This window comes from Neopelma chrysocephalum, unplaced genomic scaffold (genome assembly GCF_003984885.1).
Source record: "Neopelma chrysocephalum unplaced genomic scaffold, ASM398488v2 Primary Assembly neopelma1_23, whole genome shotgun sequence".
Lineage (NCBI taxonomy): Eukaryota > Metazoa > Chordata > Aves > Passeriformes > Pipridae > Neopelma > Neopelma chrysocephalum.
This window is the reverse complement of record NW_020897691.1, coordinates 37,112,732-37,131,885: the sequence shown is the minus strand read 5'-3', so window position 1 is coordinate 37,131,885 and position 19,154 is coordinate 37,112,732. Positions and strand designations below refer to the sequence as shown.

The 19,154-nt window shown below is 45.4% G+C and overlaps 1 protein-coding gene and 1 long non-coding RNA gene across 7 annotated transcripts in view; one reads left to right on the top strand and one right to left on the bottom strand.

Moving 5' to 3' along the window:
- PRDM1 (PR/SET domain 1) overlaps window positions 1-19,154 on the top strand; it is a 56,454-nt gene that overhangs the window by 26,529 nt on the left and 10,771 nt on the right. Inside the window, exons 1-4 of one of the 6 annotated variants that reach the window (XM_027694095.1) lie at window positions 5,216-5,364; window positions 6,862-7,110; window positions 13,643-13,762; window positions 16,906-17,158. In XM_027694095.1, coding sequence (XP_027549896.1) covers window positions 6,928-7,110; window positions 13,643-13,762; window positions 16,906-17,158 — 556 coding nt within the window. In that variant the 5' untranslated portion in view covers window positions 5,216-5,364; window positions 6,862-6,927. Of the gene's footprint in view, window positions 1-5,215; window positions 5,365-6,284; window positions 6,609-6,828; window positions 7,111-11,215; window positions 13,037-13,642; window positions 13,763-16,905; window positions 17,159-19,154 lie in introns of those variants that run through there. The other 5 variants (XM_027694060.1, XM_027694070.1, XM_027694052.1 and 2 more) reach the window with 5 other exon arrangements.
- On the bottom strand, window positions 137-6,011 carry LOC113972735. The gene is made up of 3 exons (XR_003535983.1): window positions 5,803-6,011; window positions 1,211-1,486; window positions 137-654 (listed from the first exon to the last, which is right to left on the bottom strand). It is a non-coding gene; the product is annotated as an uncharacterized LOC113972735 (long non-coding RNA).

The window sequence follows — 19,154 nt, the reverse complement described above, 5'->3', positions numbered from 1 at the left end:
TCAGGGGAACTAATAGATACCTATTGAACATTAACCCTCTTTGCTCCACCTTCCCCAACGAGCTCCTCCAGAAACAATAGCTGGTTGATAAACAGCAGATAAGCAAGGACACCGGGCTTAAGAATCTCTCTGCTATCTTTATTTTAAAAGCTTTCCTGGGTTTTGCAAAGTAAACATTACAACATTTAAAGAAGGATAAGGTGTCAACTATTTAATGAGAAGTTGTGTTTAACAGCAGAGGAATTCTTCCCTCCCCCACCCAACACATAGGTATGAAAAGACTGTTATTTCACCACCCTGAGGTAGGAGAGGTGAAGAAATGACAACTGTACTCTTAGAAGATTAAAAAGTGGTCCTTCAGACCAACCCTACCAGATTCCCTAATTAGCTCTAAACATACACTATTTTGAATCCTTTGGTCCTAGATCCACGGTAGTCACATTGCTAGATCTGTGATAATCTGTGGGTAAATATTTTCATTTCCACCACATGCACTTTGTCATGGTGTGTAGCTGTTGTTTTTGTTAATCTGTTTTGAAACGCACTCTGTGGCCAGCTCTTTGTCTGAGAAAAGTGGCGTGGTTCCACCCATGGATCTCACCCTGCTTCTGCTGTGTTCGTCAGCTCCAGGAGATTGGTAAACCCAGAGAGTATCTGAAATGAAAACGGAATTGTGTAGGGGCAGAATCTGAAGTTTCACTATTGTTCATATCACTTCTGTCTTACCAGGCAGGTTTAACAGAGAATACCCCAAAAAGTGTCATGACTGCCAAGTAGGGAAGAGACATGAAAGTTGAAATAATGCAGTTAATTCTGAGGTGGCTTCATTATTTCAGCTTGTGAGCTTGTTGTGGGCCTGATACCTGAAATATTCACAGGAGTGAGCCTTCTAATGTATGTATACCTCCTTATCCCTCTTCTGTGACAATTTAGAAATCAGCCTGTTTTAAATGAAAGTTTTCCAAAGCACACCCTTTTTTTGTCCCCTTTCACCAGTAAGGTTGGAAAGTGGTTGAAATGGTTTGGCCTGTTATCATAAATTTTGCCTCAAACTCAGTTGCAATGGATAGAATATTCAAAAGTCCACATTTGGGATTTGAAAGGTTGATTTTTGTGCCCAGGTTTTCTTGTCCAATACAAACTTAGGTTCATAGAAACATGCAAAGACAATAAAAGTGTTGTTCTATGGGCCTCTGGTTGTCATTCTTACCTTTCCCAAGACCACCATTGCTCAGAAGTGTGATGGAAAGGCTGATGGTAGACAAGAAGGGAACATCTGTGGTCCACCTTCTCACAGAGTCTTCTTGCCCTCCTGATAGCAGGCCCATACAGCCTTGTCTCCTTCTCAAAGTCAAGCCTCAACAAGAGGAAATGGCTGAAGCTTAGTTCTTGCTTCTGTATGCTGGGAGAATGTTTTTATTCAATTGGAGGAGGATTGTTCTGGCTTATTTGTATGTCATCTGAGCAGTATTTTAATAAGGCCTAGCTGAAAACAAAAAGAGATATGGTATTTTAGTTTGACTCCTTTTTTCTCTTTTTAAGGAAAATTTCTTGAGAGGATAAAACAACAGAAACCAAAAGTGATGTTAAGGCTTGCACTAGACAGTAGCTGAGAGTGCAGCCTAAAGATCGGCTGTTGGTAGTGCTCAGCTGAGACAAAAATAAACATTTGGCATTTGGAAGTGCTACGAGGCAATGACCAGGGTGCTCTGTAATTAAAAGCAGTCTCTGAAAGCTGCATGTGTTAATTCAAAAGCCTCCTCGTTACACCACACACCACCCCAAATGCCCTTGCAAAAACCTTCATGTAGATTCAAGAGCAATTTTAATTTCTCTCCTTATAGGCAATAGCATGCTAAAGTTGTCTAGGGCATACAAAGCCTCTGAGATCATATCTGAAACCTATAGGCACTGTTTTGCAAAGGACAGGCCAGTCTGTGAGAAGACCGTGAGAGCTGTAACTTTTCCTGTTGCACAGTCACTAGAGTGTGCTGGGTCTCTCTCTCTTTCCCTTGAATCTGACAGCAACCACATTTTCAAAAATGTGGCCCCAAAACATAAGTGTATATCAGAACTTGAAAGCAAGTTCTTCTTAGAGTTTGATTTCTCAGTTGGCTTTTAAAAGATGTGCAGTCGTGCAACTACATGGTGTACCTTCTCCAAGTAATGACCACAACTGGTCCCCAAATGTTTACCAGCACAAGGATGCCTACATGCAGGAAGTGGGAAATGGGGGTGGGTCTAGTAGTTACCCTTGATGTGGTCAATCTGCCACTGACCTTGTTTGGGGAAGGGGAGGATGTGAAAATGCGACTCTTCTTTAATCTCTTGTGTGCATTTTATCTCCTCTCCAACTTTCTAAAGAAATTTCATCTATTAGAGCCAGCTCCCTTCCCTCCTTCTTCCCCTTACAGCAGGCAGGGAGAACAGCAGCAGTGGCAGCTGAGGCTGAGTTGCGGAAGGCTTGTTGAGCTGAAGTGGTGATAGCATCAAAGGAAATGGATGGGGATTTCTGAGATCAGAGCTGTTAGGGCCATTCATGATTTGTTGCCAGGCTGAAAGCTGCTGGAGAGAGAGCTGCCTGAGAAATGCTGATTAATACAGTAATTGAGGTTTTCTCTAAGCGAGAAGGAAAAAAAATAAAATATGACTAAAAATGATCTTTTTGAAATGAACAACATTTTGAGATTGCGCATTCCAGACAATAGCAGCTACTGGTACAAACGATTTCTATAAAAGAGCAGCAAACTTCTGGTTGAACAGGGCGTCTTTTTATGTTTCTCTCTTAAGGAGGAAGGTCAGAAGGTCAGTCTATATATTTCTTTAATGGCAGAGTTTCCTTTGTGTTTCTTACTTTAGTACGCATTCTTAACAATTTGTTTCTGTCTCTTTTTCTTGATAAACTTAGTTTTATTCCAGATCAGGCACTATTAGGCTAGACCTGCACAGCAGTGAAATCCCTTCTCCTGCACTATGGTAGTTCAAGGCTCAGCTTCACTGAGGCACCTGGAGTTAATTTCAGGATAGCCCCGGAGTGTGCCTCAGAGTTATCTGAAGTCCATAGGCTTCACAGGCTGTACTTGCCTTCTCAGGCTCCAGGGAAAGAGCTGCACTGACCTGGCATAGTGGCATCCTCCTGTCCCGAGGAACATTTTACTTCATCTGATCTGATCTAATCTCTGCTTCCTCTTGTTTTCCAGCCCAAAAGCATTCTCAGTTCCTTGAAAAGCAGATTTGCTTTTTTCTCTGCTCTTCTTCACATTAAGAAGATCAGTCCCTGAAGGAAACACATCAACCCTTTCTTCTTGCCCCCCCTCCCCTTTTTGTTTTTCTTTCAAGCTAACAGGGAAGTGAAAAGCTCTGAAACAGCTGCCTCTCGGAGTGAGACTTTTTTTTGGTAAAATAATCACCTTCAGTATGACTACATTGTTTTTCTGTTCTGTGCGGTGTGACTCAGCATCAGTTAATTAACCCAATCAAGTAGGCCGGATTTCTCTCCTTTAATGAATGGTTCTTCCTACTTCAGAGCCTTCCTAGACCTCATTTTGGATGTGCCTTCGTTTTACTGGGTATATCCAATTACACTTATATCCTTCAGCCCAGTGCTCAGGCCACCTCTCTTGTGGAATTACGCTGTGGTGGCAGTTAAGCCAGGACACTGACTTGCCAGCAGTTGTCCTACTTATGTCTGCTGCCACGAGCCCTCCCGTGCTAGTGCATACGGAAGGTCTTTACACAGATATGCTATTCTCAGCATTGCAGGCCGAAAACGGCAAGTAATCCTTTCCACACGTCTTTTTATCAGTGGGAGGAGGATCAGGTTAAGGGAAAGGGGTTTGTATATGCCTGTCAGAGAGACAGACAGGCACCCGATTGCATAAAACCTGCTTCGCCCCCCCCCCACCGCCGCTGTTTCTTCCTTTTTCCTGTGAAGAAATAAATAACACCCAGATCACCCTAAAATATAAGTGATGTATGTTTAGAAGAAGATGTGAAATTGGTTGACATGTAAAGTGCCTGGAAAGTGATGAGAAATAAGCTTGCAGACATGTGAGAAGAAGGAAAAGTAGTAGAGTTGCCTCACAGTGCAACAGCTAGTGTTTCGCACTGGGCTGTGGATGGCTATAAATGGAATTGTGCATCACTGTTGCTCTGAGCCTGAGGATGCCTCACTAAAGAGACAGGACCACTGAAGGAAGTAAGGCATCTGGTTGTTTTGTAATGAGAAGCAGGAATGCTCTTAATAATAAACAAACAGGACATTGTATGCCATCATCACAGGATGTCCTTCCTTCAGCCAGCATGCTGACTTGGATCAGAGGAAAAAAAATTGGGTGCAGGGATCTGGTGATTGTTCTACCAATCCTCCTTCCATCACTAGCTTGTTCCTGGATGGTCACTTACACATTGCACTGTGCAAGATCTGTGCTCATTTTCTTACCACACTGGGAAGGAGGCAACGGGTTTGGAAATGCTGCCTGCCGTGCCCTGCTGTTGTGAACTTCCCTGCTGTTATCTAGGGAGACGGGGAAGGTTTTCTTTAAGGGAAGAAACAGAAATGTTTTTCCCAGTTCCTTTTACAGGCATTGATTAGAAGGAGGCTCAGGAAAGGGATAAAATCAAAACTCTGAAACTCCCAAATGCAACATCTAAAGTGAAATACTATGATTGTTAAGGTTTGGGAGCAAGCACTTCGAATCGAGTTTTAAATCAATATTCCTTGGGAACTTCGGAGTAATTTTAATTGTTATTTTTTGTAATGTTCTATCAAGTCAAACTGCGGAAGAATGAAAGTGGGCATGTGTTGAACTCCGGAGCTTAAAAAGAGCACGAGAAACAGATTTCTAGTAAAAGCTGCCTCAGGTGCGCTCTCCGCGAAACGCCCGCCCGGCAGACCGCGGCGGCGGGGCAGCGCCGCGGCTCTCCCTGCTGACGTCTGGGTCGAAAGGGAGGGGAAAAAAAATAGTGATGTAAAAACCCAACGCGGGTGGGCTGGGCGGGGGCAGGGGCTGCAGGTAGGGTCCCACCTCCCGCTCTGTGGGGAGAGGGGCCGAGGGAAGGAGGGAGGGGCCGGTGCGAGAGCGCGGGCGGGCGGGCGGGCGGGCGAGCGGCAGGCGGGCCGGGGCGAGCGGAGCGCGCGGCTGTGGCAGGCGGCCCCCCAGCGTTCCCCAGCAGCAAGAGCAGCAGCACCTGTCTGACAGCGGGGGAGGGAGGAGCGGGAGAGGAGCGGCGGCTGGAGGTGTGAGTCAGTCTCCCGGGGACCCGGCCGCTGGAAGGAAGGAGAAATGTTTACTCTGTAGAGATGAGCCAGGTTTGCCGCCGCCGGTGGGCTTCGGTGTGGAAACGCGCGCGGACTCTGCCCCGGTAAGGAGCGCGATGCCGTTCCCCCTTCGCACCCGTCTCCACCTCCCCGGCTCCTGCTTCTCGCCCGCCCCGGCGCCCGCGGGACGGAGCAAAAGTTTCCTCGTCGCCTCTCCCGGAGCGAGAGCGCTTCTCTGATCGGCATTAACCCTTTCGCTCCGCCGCGCAGCTGTCGCCACCTCCCCCCCCCTTCCCCCGCGGCCTGAGTTTCGCTGTTAGTCCCCTCTCCCTATACCACGCCGAGGGTCCGTCGCTGTCGCACCGCTCGCCCCGACCGCACTCGGGACGGGGCGCGGGTCTAGTCCCGCGGCGGCCGCGGGGGGGCTGCGTGCCGCGACCCCTGCCCCAGCCTCTCCGGGCGGCCCGGCCGTGCCTCCCGGCAGGGGCGGTCCCAAGGGAGCTCCGGGGGTCTCCCCCGAGCGCAAGTAAGTCAGACCTTACCCTCTTTCTGGGAAGATCGTGCACTTTCAGTATTCGCGTTTCGTTTTTCCCGGAGGAGGGGTGTGAATTTCGTAGTAGCTGCGTATTCGAAAAGGAAAAATTAAGAGATTTTACACTGGATTGAACATCATTCCCAGCTACAGACGTAGGCACAGATTTTGGTGAACCTTATGGAAAGAGCCTGACCCTAATACCAGTTCGAGGATAGCTTTGATAACAGTGCTTCTGTCCTGAACAGACCGAGGGGCTGAAGGACTTGCTGGAATTGTCCTGCTAGGCTCATATCTAGTGCTTTGAGGTAGTAATTCTAGTAGGTACCATCAAAATCAAAAGGAATAGAACAGCTTTTTAAAAAATATTTATTTTATTGTTTCCCCTGCTCCTTTTCTGTTTTGACCCCCCAAAATGTGTTGTAGTGCTTTGTGCAGGGCTGTTGCTGCTACAGTGATGCTGGCAGGATGTCGGCTTTCTCAGCCTTCCATGCCAAAGGATAAGGGGACGTCAGGAGGAGGCGGGGGGGCCAGGTTGTTTTGAAAGTTGTTTGTGTGTTGAAAGCCGGTGGGAAAGTTCAGGCTTCCCCATTTGGAAGAGGCAAGGCTGGGTTCCGCTCTTCCAACATGCGCTTTCCATTTTTAGCTTCATTCAGACGCAGACAGCGGCTCCTTTCCTCTTCCTCTCCTTGTTTGTGACACTTTTCTGAGGCAGCTTTTCCACAGGCAACTAAGTGGTCTCGCAGCCATGACCCCACGTTTTCTTCAGCACGGAATATTTTTTCTCTGAAGCATTAAGGAAAGGGTCTGAAAGAGGTAAAGCAGTTGTCAGCCTAGGGATTTTTTCCTCTGTTTTTGTTCCCTCATTATTACCAAGGCTGGCATTTTAAGGCGCTGCTTCAGTCAGAGCAGCTTCGTTTACACTGCTTTTTGGCTATTACTCAACTGTACCAAGTATCCTGCATACGCTTTTAAAGTGTCACAGACAACTGTATTAGTCACGCTGTATCAACGGAAACCACAACACTGAAGGACAATGAGGATTAAAGGCTGTTTTCTTTTTTTCCAGGCTGCTACACAGTGTAGCTCAAACACTGTGAGTTTCAAGAATCTGGTGAAAGGGAGAGAGCGGACAATGAAAATGGACATGGAGGATGCTGACATGACTCTGTGGACAGAAGCTGATTTTGAAGAGAAGTGCACATACATTGTAAATGATCACCCGTTGGATCCCAGTGCCGATGGAGGCACCCTAACTCAGGCAGAGGCTTCCTTGCCAAGGAACTTGACTTTCAAATATGCATCTAACTGCAAAGAGGTAAGCGGCAATGCTCTGGGGAAGGCTGGAGTCAGACAAGGCAAATCACAGCGCTTTGGAAAGCGTGTGCCTGTCTTTGATTCTTTAACATAGACAAACACACGCCCCACCACCACCACCAAAAACTACCCACTAGGTTTTAATATGGGACCCTAATAACTCTTTTAAGAAACTGTGAGCTGGTCATCTGTTGTGTAATATTTTCACTGAAAATTGCAACCAACCTATCCCTGAAACTGGTTCTGTACCAATTCGCAAACAGTTAAATTTTCACACAATTTGAACAGCATCTGAATAAGCATATTTAAACTGTGGGGTAGTTCTCTGTGCCAATTTCTAGACTGCTGTTTGCCAGGACCATTCATTGCCTCTGGCTCAGAGATTAAAGTGCCTCGGTTGTCCAATAAATAGCTTTAAAAAACATAGAGGGGGGAAAAAACCCCAAATTCCTGGAAATGTGTTTAATTATTTCTTTTTGTTTTCCCTTTGGTTATGAAATTGCTTTATTCTTTTCGTGAGCTTGTTGTATTCCTGACTTCCTAAATTCTTAAAAACTCCAGCGCTCTGGTTAAGGAAGTAATGGTAGGACTGTAGGAAGCTCGACAGAAGGGTGGCCGTAGCTTAAATTAACTTTTGTTTATCTGGGACAGTATCTTCACTGGTAGCTAGCTAGCTGCGTGAGTCTGTCCTATCCTTGTCCCTGGAGTGGGTACATTCTTTGTTGTTGTTTCAGAAGGGCTGGAAAGAAATGAGCCCGGATGAGCAATTTGGTTTTGTGTTTACTCCTTCATATAGAGTAGCTATTATAGCTAGGTGTGATGTTCGGTAGGGTAATAACCCAAAGGACAACCCTTCATTTCTCCTTGTGCTGAGACTTGTGGTATAGCAACTATTACCTGTGCTTCTGCTTTGGCTAAACATACTGACCACAGAGCTGAAAAGAAGAGGTACACTCATCTGTGCCTATCAAATATTTCCTTCCAGAGCAGGTACTTGTTTAATCCTGCGTACAGAAATAGGGCCAGACTCCCAGCTGAAGGGTGTTGACACCGTGGAATTTAGCTTGGCAGTGCCTAATACAGTGCCTAGTAGGTTTGGTAAGAGGTAAAAGCTAAATTCTCTGTAAAATCACTCTTCTCTTCCCATCTGCCCTGCCCTGCCCTGCAGAACTTTGGCAGAGAAAGGTCATGCTCCAGAAAAAAAGTGTGAAACCTTGCTTTGTGTTATGGCATTGTTAGATAGGTCTTACTTTGGCAAGAGGAGGGAAATAAAGCTGTGACTGTTGTATGATATGAGAGGATTTCTTGGTTGAAGGATGAGCTTGCAGTGCGACAGCTCGGGACGATCCTTGGCAGCCAGCTGGTCGCTGAGGCTGCTTGCTCTCTCTGCCCTTGTTGAGTCGTCCTGTTGCAGCTGCAGACATCTGAAGAGCTTTCAAAATTCCCAGCACTGTGTTTGGAAACACCGGGGTGTAATTTCCTTACTCTCTAGCTTAGATCAGTGAATCAGGGTAGGAGGATTGCTGCCATCTCTGTATAAGAGATGGGGGGAGAGAGAAGTTGTTGAAAGATTGTTGGTTCTTCCTTGTAAAATGTGACCTGTGCAGCTCCCTGCTAGTGGGAGTCTGAATATAGGACATCCTCCTTTTGTTCTCCTAAGCTCCCCCCCGGTCTTTTATTTGTGCTGAATTGCACCTACCGTAAGGAGTAATAGGAACTTTCAAACCCTGACTATGTCTAAGGTAGCTCTGGAAGAAAAGGCCGATATGATGCTTTTTTTACCCACCTTCCGTGAAAGCTACTGTCCCCACTGAATGTACGGACAGGTGACTCATTTGCTACTCATCTGAAGGGTGAAGTAGTTGTAGTTGGCATAATCTGCTTGCATTCTAGCAACTTCTGACATGAAACATTGTTTTTCTTTCTGTCTGCCTTCCAAGTTTGATTTTGTTTTGGGAGGTCAAGACTGGGTGTGTGTATTGCTCTTGCACATCAATGTTTATGGGGTCAGTGAGGGAGCCTGATTCTGGTTTTGACCTCGTGGAAAACCACTGGAGTCCTGACAGCTCAGTAGGGTGGGTTTTTTCACTTGCGAAAGTATGAGGTAAGACTTTGGGGGATGTGTGCATGCGTGTTTGCCAGTGGGTTTCAAATGTGAGCTGTCTTCATTGTTAACTTTGGGGAGAGCTGTGGCTTCATCTGGCCTAGAGTTTTAAATGCTGAGTCAGTTTATTGTCAAAAAACATATATAATACATCGCTTGTGAAATGCTAATACTGTCATGATTAGATCATGAAAATCCTAGTGTTGTCATGATTAGTATTGTGTCTCCGGTTGGATCAGGAAAAGTACTGCGTGCCTTCTTAGGAGGGAGGAAGTACAACCGCTGTTGTTTGGGGAGGGTTACTTTTTCTGTTTCTTCTCTTTGCATGCTTTGTGGAGCGAGTAGCTCTTCTTTAAGGGTTTATGCAATTTGTGAGGGAGCCCATGACACGTCATCATACTCTTGTTTATTCTTGGATCTTGATCAGGGACTTTTCTGAAGGACACATTTTTTGTTATGAATTCACAGAATGTGTCAGCATTTTAAAAAATGAATTACTACTGCTCGTAACATTTTAGGCTGTTAGATTGGCATGAAGTCATTTATTTATTTCTGTGCATGAATTATTTATCCTTTCCTCCAGTTTTGGCAATTGTCAAAAAATGAAGAAATGCGGTGTTAGGCTCATGTTCTAGAAGGCCATATGTGAATGATCTTTTCATGGAGACATTTAAAAACATTGTTTTTCAATAATTTTTCCTTTGGTCCCGGTGCTTAAAGCCCCAACAGCCTTTGATATAAAGTGCCAGTTACTCTGCTGTCTTGAGTATTACTAGTGCCTCATCCTGGTCTGTGAGCTTAGGCAGAGCAAAACATGTCCCAGCAAACCACCCACTACAGTTGCTTTTCTCTAATAAGGCCATTTCTTAGAGATAGACCCTGAATCAGTGCTTTTGGTGAAAGCAGTGATTTTGAGCTGTTGCAAAGTGTGACCTTAAACACTTGCTCCCCTCTATTGCTTTTATTCATTTTATATGTTGTCACTGAGGAAGCCATCTGAAAGCATTTTATTTTGTGGCATCACTTTTAGAAAACTGGTCACTGAACAAAGGGGTAAAAATTATGTAACTGTAGGACTAGTAGTTAAAAAAAAATAAAATCGGTGTTATTCCAGGACACATGATGGCCTGTCCTGTTTGCATGTGGAGAATACTGCTGTTCTAATGAAGCCAGTAAGAGTTTGTTCGGTGTTTTGGATTTTTTTAAGCAGCTCAGTTGTCCCATTGCAGAATACCCTCCCCTTGCAGAGTTAGCAGGAGTCGTTGTTTACTTCAGTACCCTCTCCCCAGACAAGGATGTAGGAGCGTTGATCTTCCGAAGCGCCATCTCAGATCAGATTTGGAACCAGAGCCCGTCCGGCTCATGGCCGGGAGCCGCGGGCAGGCCAGGATGTGCTAACTGGGCCAGGCGGGCCCCGGGCGTGTCTGGCCCCCGGCGCCGCATTAGGACCCTGGTCAGTTCCAGGGCCGCCGGCCCGGGCTCCCGCCGGCCCCGGGCTCCTCGTGCCGGGCCGCCCCGCAGGCGGCCGCGCTGGCCCCGCCGGCCCCGCTCGCAGTCAGCCCCGCTCGCAGGCGGCTCCGCGGGCGCGCCCCGGCCCGCTCGGGCAGCGGCGAGCGCAGCCTGGCCGCAGCAGCGCCGTGCGGGCTCGGGCTGCCGCCGGGCTGCGCCTTCCTGCTGGAAATGCTGCTGTACTGAGAGGAGGGATGCGGCGCAGTGCTGGAAGCTCTGAAGGGAGAGGAGCTGAACGACTCTGCAGAGGACCTTGTGGGCTAAGTCGCGCGTGTCTGCCGTGCGGCGCGGTCCGGGCTCCGCAGGCAGCGCCGGGGCACTGTGTTTGGGCAGCGCCCGCGGCTCCCGTCAAGGGCTCCCCGCCGAGGGGACACCTGGCGGACAGAGCTCCGAAGTGCCGCTCTGGCACAGCCCTCCAGCAGCCCGGGAACGGCTCACCCTGGGCTTCGGACCTGGAGTTCCGCCGCTGTCCTGCCTCCTGGCCCTCAGAAGCTCCCTGCTTCCTGACCTCTTATTAAGCCGTCCCCGCTAAGCTGCGGCGGGGTAGGAGTCCCTTTTGGCTGCGGCAGGGGGGTTGCCGGCAGTGTGGAGCCAGCCTGCCTTGGCACTGCTGGCACTCTTCTCCTGGAGGGTGCCCCTCATCGGCTTCTGCAGCTGAGCTTGTGGGGGCACGGTGAAGAATTGCTGACCAGAAAGCCACCCTCAGTTAAAAGTCATCTGGGCAGCTTTAGTCTGGGTTAGCAAAATTTCAGTGTTGGCACACACAGCTGTGCAAGAACATCCTCTGCCAAAACAACTTTCTAATGGGTACAGGCTGAGAAATCAGCTTTGTGTTCAGCTACACCGGGGAAGAGGCAAACACTGTCTGTAAGGTGGATATCAAACAGTATCTGCTGTGTCAGAGACTGTTTCAAGTTGACTAGTTCAAGGAGTGATTTCTAGAAATTCTGAGAATTTCATTAAAGTCGTTTTAATTAAGGCCAAGATATTTTTAAAACCATGAAAAAACTCAACCTATCATGTAGTAAAACTGGTAGGGTGTGCTGTAGCTTGGTTGTGAACTTTTCTTGAGAGAGCAGATGGATGTAAATGAAGATATATAGGGAAAATGAGAAGAACATCTGCCTTTTTCAGCTCTTTATGAGACAAGTACAAGCAAGACAAAAATAAAACTGAACCACTGAGCTTGTTTCAGCATATGGTAGGTGTAGGAAAATTTCTGGAAGTCCATTTTCTCTCCCTTCAGTCCAGATGCACAGATCAATGGAGCATTTAACTACCTCTGCTGTTGATGTTTAAATTTTTTGGTAGTGTGCTGAAACACATGTTGAAATGCAAACGAGTACAAACAGCCACAGCATACACCCAGCAATCTGTTTCCAGGTGATTACTTGATTCCATGGCTGTCATTTGTCCCCTTTATTTCGACATTTAACATGAAATTATGCTAGATGCTAGTTGTTTACTGGAATTTTTAATCTTGACCAGTACCCAGGCAAGGATTTCTCTGTCTGTCTCTTTCTTATACTTTAAGGGTTATACAACAGAAGAAAATGTAGCATGAGAAAATCAGAAGGCTTAGCTAACTTGTGAAGGGCTGTCTCCATACAGCCTGGGATTTCTACCACCCTTTGCTGAGAAGGACTGTTAAAAGAAAAAGAAAAGCTCACTGAATTGAGCTGTCTGTGCGGTCTGATGAGTGCTGATGATGTGTCTGATTTGGTAAGGACATCGATTCCTTGTGGGGTACAGACAGCAGTAATCACAACTCTCAGTCTTCATCAACAACTTCTGGTGTTCTTGTCTTGTTCTGAAATCCTAGTGAGCAAAAAGACAAGTGGCAAGATGTGTGAAAGGGATATGTTTAATTCATTTTGCCATGAAAGTTTGTATACTGCAAAATTAATGAGCTTTTTACCTTCCCTTTTTTCCACTATCTGAGCAGTAGGATCAATCTTGCAAGGGCTTGGGGGTCTTGGTTTACAAAATTATTGGGTTTTTAACATCATTTGGATACATTAAATTTAAGAAGATTAGTGAGAAACAGAGAGACAAAACCAGTAACTCAGCAGTGTTTTGCAAAGGGTTACTCCAAGGCACGTTCTTCTGAATAATGATGAATTGCTTCCTGATTTGTGGTCAGTGACTTTTTTTGGTATAATTACTGTCAAGAAGGAAGCTGAACAACCAGAGTACATTTCTTAGACCTACCATAGTGGGGCATTTTCTTCAAAACCCTTATGGCTTTTTGACCAAACCCACTTGATATATGTTACTGGAACTGCTGATTTCTTTTTATAAAAGAAGGTGACCTGTGAGTACATGTCCCAAACCTATTTCATATTCTGTTTTGTATGCCACTGTATGCTGGTAAGAGAACTGTAGGTTGTCTTTTTTTTTTGTTTTGTTCTCTATTTAGCTATCAGGGTGGGTGTAGAGCGAAGAATGGAGGAGGGTGGAGGGTGGTTTCATTTTGATTTGGAGGAGCAGTCATTCCAGTTCCTAACTTATTAGAAAAGTGAGTTCTGTAGCAGTGAAGTGATTGCTAGATACTGAATATTTTTGTTTGCTGAAACTAGACTTTTGGGGGTTGCCTTTGATAGAAGAAATAACTTCTGAAGATATTTGGTAGTCTCTGCACATTTCACTTACTGTTTCTTCTTGTGAATATATTTCCACAAAATCAATTTTTAAGGTGGTATTCATCATTGGTTTCCATATGTCTTGGTAAAATGCTAATATCTTACAAAGCTCTTTGTATTGTATCCAACATGACTGTTCATTTATTTCTGTTTTGCTGACCTGTCACTAAAAATTTCTTGTTTTGTCTGCTTTACTTTGTTCAGGGGGACAGGGCAAAAGAGGAAGGCTTCTCAGTTTCTGTTGGCAATTAACTGATCCTGTGTTGCTCTTCTTGTAGGTCACTGGAGTTATAAGCAAAGAGTACATCCCAAAAGGAACACGCTTTGGACCCCTGGTAGGAGAGATCTATACCAGCGATACGGTTCCCAAGAATGCGAACAGAAAATACTTTTGGCGGGTAAGCAGGAAAAAATAGCACCATGTTGTTGCAGTAAGCAGATCACTAAATGAGTAGGGCTGAGAAGCTGGGTCACTTCCTGCTGCAGACCCATCTGATGCAGGGGACAACCTCTGTACACTGCCAGGCATGAGCAGAGCCAGTGGATGAATTAAGCTGAGTAAAAGCCTGGCTGTCTTGGATGTAGGGACTGGGTGGGTGGAGAGAGCAGTGGAGATGCACAGCCCTTTTCTCTGTCACTTTGGCTCTCTCTTCCAATACGGATCGGTGCTCGGTTCTGTAAAGAAATAGTTCTGCTGCTTGCTGTAATGGTAGGCTATTTTGCATTTCTTCACAGTGGAAGGTCAGTCTAGTTTATGCGAGTATCACATCCTTGATTTTTCCCACTGTGAAGAAGCTGTGAAAGTAGTGCATAAACTTTTACTCTGCAATTATGATACATTTTGTTACATTTTTTCATGGGTTTTGAATAGAACTGCTATAACACAGTGGTGGTGGTGGTCTTCAGTGTATATCATTCAAGTCATACATTTTTCTAGTCCACCTCAGGATTGTTAGAAGAGCAACCCAAGGATCTTAGTGAGGGAAAAAGAGACAAACACTAGAGGTGGTGCCTAAGTTGTACTCCACAGCATAAGCTGGAAGGGAGCACTAGCCAATTTGTTTTTCCTTGAGCAGTCTGTGCAAGGGAATGTGCTTCCAGTTTATCAGTTGACATAATTCTCAGTTTCCTTACAGACCCATTATTACTTGTTAGGGAATATTCCTTAGCCCCGTGTCCTTCCATGGATTTGTTTTGCTGCCTTCTAGCCACTTTGTTTGTGTCTAAATCCATGGATTTGGGACTGTGTCCAAACCCCTGTGCTCAGGTGCCTGCCTGTCTTAGTAATATCCCAACCTCATATCCAGGTGAAACCCAGGCCAAGCACCAGCGTTCCCCATACCCCTTTCTTCCTACCTAATTGAATCATTTTGGTTTTCTCAGATCATCTTTGTGCAATGTCATAAAGCACTGCACAGGCAGTTATTTGTATGACCATTTTTACAAAGCAGGCAACTCTTTTCACATTCATAAGGCCACAAAAAGTTTCTTTTTGATGAATTTTTTTGGGAGCTTTTGTGCAGTATAGGAAGAATCTGGTACGCTGACCCTAGTCCTGCCAGTTGTTAATAAGACAAGCAGACACAGAGAAGAGGGACTGCTAAACATCTTGCAGGACTTCATTCGTATATTGCAGCAAGAAAGATGACATCATTCTCATGATGTGTTTTTAAGCCTTCATGTGGAAGGATCCTCAGAAAAACTATCCTAGGAGCCATCTAAGCATCATTAAATTCCCTGTTATAATCTCTTGATTCGTTCAAGACAGACTGCTGCACTGAAAATTAATTCCTTCCTAGGGGTCTGACACAGGCTTGCATATGCAAAGGAAATTGTGGGAGATAACTTTCCACATGTTATTAAAGGCATCCTGGGCTTGCTGGCAGAAGCAGGAACATCTGCTCTGTGCACGGGGGATGCTTGCCTGTGTCTTGCCCGCGTGAGGGGAGCAGGGCTGCCCAGGGCCCACGTCATTTCTGGGAACCGCGCCGTGACTCAGCACATCTGGTCTTGCCTTCCCCAGAATAAGTGGGAGCCTGGTGGGTGCCTTTGCCAGGGGAGCCGGATCTGCGGCCCTGACGTGGGAGTGGTGGAAGGCTGGTTTGGGAAGTGGCAGCAGGCGTCAAGCACCGGAGCCCCACGTTCCTGGAAGTTTGTGAGCCGGGGTGAGCAGAGAAACCCGAAGGCTCCTCTTGATGCAGCATAACTCACCCAGCTCCCTTCCATTTTCTCATAACAAACACACCGCAAAATCTCTCGCAAGCTGCTTTGATGAGGCCACATGTATTTCCCCCTTCTCAGTTTACAGGAAGTTACTCTTAAAGAAAGTGATTCTGGTGTTTGCGGCCGGCGTTAAAGGGCCAGGCTGCCTCGCCCCTCTGTGACTGTGGCTCTTGGGGAATAGAGGAGGGGTCCTGGCTGGCCGGCCAGTGGGTGCTCGCGGGGCCTGCTGCCTGGCCAGGTAGGTGTGAAAGACAGTAATGTGAGCACAAAGGCAGAAACACCCTGTGGAGTGTTTTCCCCATAAGATAAGCTCTGTCTCCCCTTTGGAAAGGCATTTCCTGCTCAGCGAGGTTCATCTCTGGTGCTGGCTGCTCTCGCTTCAAGATCTGGCTTTTGCCTAGTCATCTGTTTTGTGAAACCCAGGAACCCAATTTCATCCAGCACAGAGCTAGTTCCCTCCAAAAGTAAGCAATGTATCTTTAACAAACATGTCTGCTGGATTTTCCTTGATTTTTTTCTTCAAAGTAGTTCTCTTATTCTTACAATTTCAAGAAACAGTAGCTTCTGTCAGTGATTGGGACTTCGTTCCCCTAAAGCCGCTAAGCAGTTTTTAGATTCATGTTTTCTTTCCCCTCTGTGGACAAGTCAGAGCATGTCCCTTGATAAGAAAAGTGACTTCTCATGGGCTAGCCCCTCTCTAGATCTTCGCTAAGTTATGGCCTGTGAATTTCATCTTTGCCTCGCCCAGCCGTTCTACAAAAGGGTTACAGTTCAACTATGAGCAAGTGTTGCTTTAGGACTCTGGTGGGGGGTGGAGAATGTTTGCATAGTTTAAACCTTTGGGTGGAGGTGGTAGGAAACTGCAAGTACAGAGGCCATAGAAAAAGGCGAGAAAGACTGACGTAGCACAGCCAGTCAGTCTTATACACAGGTGACTCAAAGCATTAATGCAACACGCACTCAGACCTGCAGTCATCAGCATCACCCACTTGTTGATCATAGCACCAGGAAAAGGACTCTAAGGTAGACTGTTCACACAGGGAGAGTACTCTGCATTTCAGATTTTGTGTCTTGTTTTCCCATACTACCAGAGACACAGGCTAAGCTGAAATGGAAAAGGTGACTGTGTACTTATGTTTGAATACCTTTGTAACTCTCAGGATGTCATAGTTGGAAAGGTGAGAACTCAACTTGGACTCATATTCCAGTGATATCTGCTCATTAAAAAAAAGCTTATTGTTTTCCCCCTGGACTCTGTACGTACATGTTGCATATAGCGCAGATATATATATTCATAAGCACTTCCTCTCTATTCCAGATCTATTCAAGTGGTGAGCTTCACCACTTCATTGATGGATTTAACGAGGATAAGAGCAACTGGATGCGTTATGTAAACCCTGGCTACTCTGTTCAGGAACAGAACTTGGCTGCTTGTCAGAATGGAATGAACATCTACTTCTATACCATCAAGCCCATCCCTGCCAACCAAGAGCTGCTTGTGTGGTATTGCCGAGACTTTGCAGAAAGGCTGCACTATCCCTCCTCCAGAGAGCTGACAATGATGAACCTCAGTAAGTGGATTACAGTATGAGCAAGGAATGCTAGTAATGTCTCTTCTGCCTATACGATCTAATAATAAGTTGTATAATTACACAGCTGCATCACCTGTTGTGTCACAGTAGGTAGCTTGGAGTAGGAAAGGGGAATTAAAAAACCCAACACAACAGAAGGAGTTCCCTGTGCCTGTTCAAATGTAAATAGATATAAAAAATCTGAGCAGTTGCTGGTTTACAATCTGAGTCTGATCTGATGAAATTCTGGATGGACAACCTGAATATACCCTTTGCCTTCAGAATCACAGCTGTTGGTTCACTCTGACTTTTCAAGTCCAGATCTCACAGTATGTTGAGCAAAAGTCTGTTTTGATAGCATATACTAAAGGTTGTCCAGTCATACTCCCAAAGGGCTGCCCTCACTGTACCAGGAAGTGGCGATGTGCCATGACTCTGTCTAGGTGTCTGACAAAATACGTGTTTACTGCATAATGCACTTTGAGCCTTGCATCTACACTTATTTATCTTATGGGAGCAAACCTCCTGTGGTCTTCGCATCGGGTTACTTGTTTTTTAAGCTTAGTGCACTTTGTCCCCATTTCTTGGCTTTATATCACAGCTTTCGTTTTCTGTTCAAAAATGATAGCACTGGTAGCAGAGGGAAGAGGTGTTTCCAGGAGTTTATCTCTGTGTTTCTCTGTGGTTTCTGACCATTTCCAGTCTTGGTGCTTTACTCATAGCTTAGTCACTGCCTAGCACCTCACCGAGAGCCCCTTGAAGAGAGGGAAAGATTCTTGCTGACTTCTCAATGGACTCTTAGGTCGCCTGCCCCACTGCCAGCTGCTCTGAGATAGAGCAGAGCATTCTTTTGTCCTTCTGCCAGTGCCTACACTGAAATTTGAAGGAAAAACCAAGCAGTTTTTTTTTATAAAAAGAACTTTTTGCAGTTATTTGGCAACAAGTAAGGGGTTATAAAATATCAGTGTTGCTTTGGGGATCATTAGAGCTAAAATGTCATCCTGTATCATAAAAATGATGTCAAAAGTACATTTGTCCTCTGTGGATGTCATTCTTTCATCAGTTTTTTGTCTTTCCTTACAAATTAATAGAAGAAAACTTCTTGTCTTTTAATGGCAGGTGGAAGAGAGGGAGGGAATGTCCTATGCAGCTATATTCTCTATTCAAAAACTGTCTCAGTGATTCTCTAATCTTTGCACATATGTCATTTCACCACTCTCTGTGCAGTTTTATTTCCTGATATGATGAACCGTTGGCTTTTCAGTGGGACCTGCAGGTGGGATGAGACAACAGCATTTAGAGTTCCTGTGGATGAGGAATCTGCAAAGATCTAGCTAGGAGGATACAAAAATGCAGGATCAGTTTCCCGCGTCTGCTGGTACCTTAGGTTTCCTTGCAGAAGTAGCAAGGAATGTATTTATAAAGTGTTAAAGTGTTTCTTGCTGTGTCCAGTTACTCTTATTCAAATGTGGTCAAAATGTGGTGTGTCTGGACACAGCAGGGTAAACCATTTTAGTAAAAGTAGGCTCAATATGTGGATTTAAAGAAATGGGATCGTGAGCCACAGTTGTGTAGTTCAGCCTTAACATTCGCAGTATTTCCAGGTGCTGAAATTGAAATAACCATTCTTCTCTTTTAAGATAACTACATTTAAACCATTTCAAAACTTTATGTTAGCTTCCTTTGCTTAAAGAAAATAGCAGTTCAGCAAAATAAGGAAAAGTTTTCACTTTTTTTTATTTTTCCCCTCATTATTATGATAGACATATTCAGGCCTAAAGCCTGCATTTGGGCCAAAACCCCTGCAGGTACCATAAAGATTGAGGTTTTCTAAAGTTTTGGTGCCCTTTTTTGAAAAGTACAGAAAAAAATCTAGAAGTTTCGCCAAGATGCTTATTTGCAAAAGGCCCTGTAGCAACAGTGCAATCGGGGTGGTTTTTCCAGCGTTAGTATTGGAACTAGATGAGTTTAAAGTGAATGCCAGCACTGTTTAGTT